Source organism: Sardina pilchardus, chromosome 22, assembly GCF_963854185.1.
Source record: "Sardina pilchardus chromosome 22, fSarPil1.1, whole genome shotgun sequence".
NCBI classification, from domain to species: Eukaryota; Metazoa; Chordata; class Actinopteri; order Clupeiformes; family Clupeidae; genus Sardina; species Sardina pilchardus.
The window spans coordinates 7169798-7174797 of NC_085015.1; the positions used below are offsets into that span (position 1 = coordinate 7169798).

Consider the following 5000-nt stretch of genomic DNA (forward strand, 5'->3'; position numbering starts at 1 on the left):
TACGTTGGCCGTTCCTCTGTCCCCGCAGGCGTACTCTGACGACGCCTACCTGAAGGGGAACGACCCCTACACGGGGGGCGCCGAGAACCTTCCGGAACCCCCGCCGGTCTGCTACCCGGGACGCAAGTCCTCGTCGGCGGGCCTTCAGCCGGGCCAGCAGCCCCCCAACCACGTCCCGCAGGCGGGTCAGAACCACGGCCCGGCGGACAACCTCAACTGCCGCTCCGCCACCACAACCGCCGCCGTTGGCACTGCTGCCAACGCGCTGGGCTCGCCCCTGGACAACCGCACGGGCGCGTCGGGCGGGTCAGAGTGCGAGGACGTGCGGCACCAGCTCCAGGGTCCGCCGCCGCGGGCGCGCTCGTCCTCGTCGGCGGGGCTGGCCGTCTCGCCGCTGGACTTCCACTTCGCCAACCACAACGCCGCCATCGCCCAGGCCTCGGCCTCGGCCTCGCTGCTGCCGCCGGCCAAGCGCAAGGGCAGCCTGCCGGGCGCGCGCAGCGACGTGTGCCACCGCGCCCTCTCCGACTGGTACTACAGCCAGGCGGCCGTCGTCGCCATGCCCGGCGAACAGCAGCAGCGGGGCCCCCCGGGGACGATGCCCACCATGTCGCCGCGCCACCGCAGCATCTCGCAGGACCGGCTGGCCGAGCTCGGCCTGGCGCTCGGCAACCACCACGGCCTCCAGCATCAGCACCACCGGTCGGCGGCCGGCGGAGGAGGGTCAGGGTTCGGTGGTCAGTGGCCGCACAGCGCCTCCCAGGACACTCTACTGTTGCATTATGGGGCGGCGCTGGGCGGCGGACGAGGCTCGGGCGGCGGCGGCGGCGGTGGCGGTCAGCACGGCGGTCAGGACTCGTTCTGGTTGGGCGGCTGGGGCGCGTCGGGCCCGGCGAGCCGCTCGTGCTCGGAGAACCTGCTGGCGGCGTACGAGGCGTACGAGCACACGTACGAGCGCTCGCGCGAGACCCTGGAGCAGGCGTCCGCCCTCGTCTCGCCCTCGTCTCGCTACGAGCGCCCCCCCCCCGCCTGGCCCCCGCACCTCCACCTGCACCAGCACCAGCACCAGCACCAGCACCACGGCCAGCCAATCAGGCCCGGCGACAGGACCGGCCAATCGGCCAATCACAGGACGGCCATCGCCGCCACGGTCCCGCCTCCGGGCCGAACCGGCCAATCGTACCACCACCACCACCACCAACAGCAGCAACACCAACAGCAGCACCAGCAGCAGCAGATGGTGCCCCAAGCGCAGGCCAGGCGTCTCCCGGCCGGACAGACGGTGCACGACCAGACGGTGGGCTACCGCAGCTACAGCCCGTCGTTCTGCCGCAAGGCCGGCCACCTCATGCAGCAGTCGCACTCCTTCCGCGACCCCTCCTACACGGGGCCGCACCTCAGCTGGACGCCCACGCCCAAGACCAGCCCGCCGGACGCCTCGGCCGAGCCCTCGTCCGCCTCCACGCCCCCGTCGTCGCCGCCGACCACCGCCGACTCGCACGAGTCCTCCTCCGCCGCCCGCAGGAGCTCGGGCAGCTCGGGCCAGACGACGACGGACGAGGCGGCGGCGGTGGTGTCGTCCGCCACGACGCTGTCGCTCTCGCCGTTGCCCGGGCCGCAGGTGGCATCGCCGACGCCGTTGGCGCTGACCCAGGAGGTGGTGCTGCGGCAGAAGCCGCCGGCCGGCCGACGGAACGCCCAGGCCATGCGGCACACGCACTACGCCCTGCCCGTGGACGCCTCGCACCACGCCCTGGCGCCGGGCCGGGCCGAACCTCAGCGCCGACCCAACGGGAGCTTGGCGAGCCAGCCTACGGAGCCGGACTCCCTGGCATCCATACCCTTCATAGGTACGTATCTATTAAAGTAGCTATCTATCTATGGATCGATCTATCTATCTGTCTATCTATCTATCTGTCTATAATTTTAGCTATCTAGACATCTGTAAGCATAAGTATCCCATGAAGTATCAGAAGTATCTGTGATATAAGTAGATAGACAGAAGTATTTCTGATATGTTGCTGATTGGATCATAAACGGCCACAGCAACGAGCATCCTGACTGATTCTTCTTTATTATTGTGTCACAATAATCCCTCCTCTCTCTGTGATGGAAGCATTTTGTACATGGTCCCTGAGATGAATAGAGTTAGTGAACTAAACTAATCTAATCTAATTGGGCCCAGTGAGGACTGAGATCAGTTCAGTATCCTCCACCTCCCTCTACTCTACTCTACTCTACTCGACTCGACTCGACTCGACTCGACTCTCTTAACCTCGTACAGCCGTGACGCTCCTATATCCAAATCAGGTCCATTTTTATGCCCCTGTACACAAATGAGCTCCAGTGTGAGTGAGAGGCTCACTGACCCGCGAGATAAAGAGTCGCTCTGGCGTCCAGTTGCCTTTATAGGTCAGTGCCATTAGCCACGCAGCTGCATACAATAGTGGCCCTCAAATGCACATCAGGCCAGTGTGTGTGTACGCAGCGTGTGTGTGTGTACGCCCACGTAAACATAGTCTGTGTTTGTTCAGCGATGACCCATAATGCACAGATTGTTCAAAGTTGTTAAAGACCTGGGGCCCTAATTTAATCAGTTAAGTGTAACGTTGAACTAAAGCTTAATACAGTAACTACACTAAGTGGATTTTGCATCATTTAATACTATAAGCGAAATCCTAAACACAAACATTAGCAGAGGGTCAGAGTTGTTGTTGTTCGGCACGTGATGGCTTTAGTTCATGTGTGTTGGACACGTTGCACATTGGCTGATGTACACGGTGCACTTTGCCTGCCATTTAAATAAGGGCCCCTCGGGCCTCTTTTGCATCTATCAAGCATAGGCCATAGGGAAATCCTCATCCTGCTCCCGTAGCCACTGACGTCAGTTAGGAGTCAGTGGTCAGTCCAGTGGGTCCATTCAGAGCTGCTGCTGGACGCGAGCGCTGTGTTGATGTGACTGGAGAAGAGCATGTGGATTTCCTGTCTGTGTTTGGTCCTGTGTCTTGCCTTTAATAATGAGTAATACAAACTTACCATCCTAACTGCCTGCCAGAACCTTACAGATCTCCTCCTCCCTCTTCCCTCCTTCCCCTCCTCCCTATCTCTCCTTCCCTCCCTCCTCCCTAACCCTGTGATCTTCTCCTACTCCTCCTCCTCCCTTTCCCCCTCTCCCTCCCTCCTTCCTAACTCTCTGATATCCTCCTCTTCCCCTCCTCCCTTTCCCTCCCTCCCTCCTTCCTAACCCCCGTGATCTCCTCCTCCTCCTCCTCCTCTCTTCCCCTCCTCTCCTCCCTCCCCTCTCCCGTGACCCTTCACCTTTAACCCCTGACCTCACAGACGAGCCCACCAGTCCCAGTGTTGACCTGTGTGCCCGGCACGTGCCCGCATCCTCCGTGGTGTCCAGCGGCCTGCGCCCCGCACCGGTGCCCACCACCACCTCCGTACCCGCGTCCGCGCCCGTACCCGCGCCCACGCCTGCCCCCACCACCGCCACCGCCACCGCCACCATCACCAGCCCCCTCGTTCCCCCTCTCCCCTCCCCCCTCGCCAAGCTCTTCTCCTCCGAATGCAGTGAGTGGACTCCTCTTCGTCCTCCTCCTCCTCTTCCTCTTCCTCTTCCTCCTCCTCTTCTTTTGACTCCTCCTTTCCCATCCTTCACCTGACGCAGCCTATACTCTACATACCTCACTTCCTGTTTCCTGTTTTGGACACAGCCGTCCACACACGTCATGCTCAGCTGTGATATCAGCCCACCAATAGCCTCATCCTCTGACTGCAATAGTCATCCATGTTCAATTCAGTCAGTGAATGAGTTCTGCCATACAGCTGATCAGGGGCGCGATTCCCAAAACCATAGTAACTAAGTTAGATAGCTAAGTGCTAACTAAGTTAGCTACTAAATTAGCTAACTAAGTGGTAACTAAGTTAGACATTTTTTTGGATGCAATGCAATTTCCCATTGTCAACCAGTTAACAGATTAGCGACTATGGTTTTGGGAAAAGTACCCCTGAGCAGGACTGTGATACTCGCTGCACAGTCTAGTCCTGGCACCGTGTAGTTTCGACTCCTGTCTGTGTTTCCATCCTCTCCCTGATGGTCACACACACCCACGCGTTCTCATCAAGTCATTTAGGTTTCCGTTCTCCAAAAGCCTGTGAGGTACTTCTGCCTCCACCGCTGGTAAATCCCCACTGATGTACGCCAGCCCTCCTACGCTAACGCCGCCCCACACGGCTCTCACATTGCCAACGCTGTCTCTAGCCGATGACACACACACACACACACACACACACACACACACACACAAGGGGAACTTTTTTGAGCAGTGTGGCACGACAGCGCTCCTGCGTAGTTTAGACCAGCCACTTTCCCTCTGATATTGGCCAGCATTTTTACATTTTTGTCTAATCGAGACGAGGACTTTAATCATCCGTAAGCAGCCCTGTCACGGTCAGGCCATGTGGGCAGGAAAAAATGGCCCCGATGCATCATCAACACCTTAAGAGCTGATTACCGAACACTTATCTCTCCGCTCACCTCGCGCAGCCCTCCGGTCAACTCCCTGGCCGACTGCAGGGTCGTAAATCCCTTCGCTAATCCCGCTTAATGACCCCACACACACACACACACACACACACACACACACACCACACTGTATTAGTTCACACTCACTCAACTGCACCCCAGATTACATCTTCGCTCACACTCCCTCATATTGAGACATAATGCCGCATGATGCAGCTATGACCTGATTTTATTGTCAAGGATGTTGACACACACACACACACACACACACACACACACACACACACACAAGGAGTTTGTCCCCAGCCATTGGTGTCCCCAGCCATTGAAGACTCTTGAACTTGCTCTAGTTAACTCCCATTCAACCACAAGCAAAGCTGTTTCCTGTTTACTCGGCTGGTAATCCCTTTAGTGTTCTGCTCATCGCTCATCGTTCGAGCCTGTCCCTAAAGACGTCGCCTTTCAGTCACAG

The 5000-nt window shown here is 58.7% G+C and overlaps 1 protein-coding gene across 1 annotated transcript in view; it reads left to right on the top strand.

Moving 5' to 3' along the window:
* Nucleotides 1-5000, top strand: part of arhgap23b (Rho GTPase activating protein 23b) — a 78374-nt gene that overhangs the window by 57325 nt on the left and 16049 nt on the right. The window contains exons 7-8 of the mRNA XM_062525671.1: nt 29-1850; nt 3340-3573. Of these exons, the coding sequence (XP_062381655.1) occupies nt 29-1850; nt 3340-3573 (2056 nt within the window). The remainder of the gene's footprint in view (nt 1-28; nt 1851-3339; nt 3574-5000) is intronic.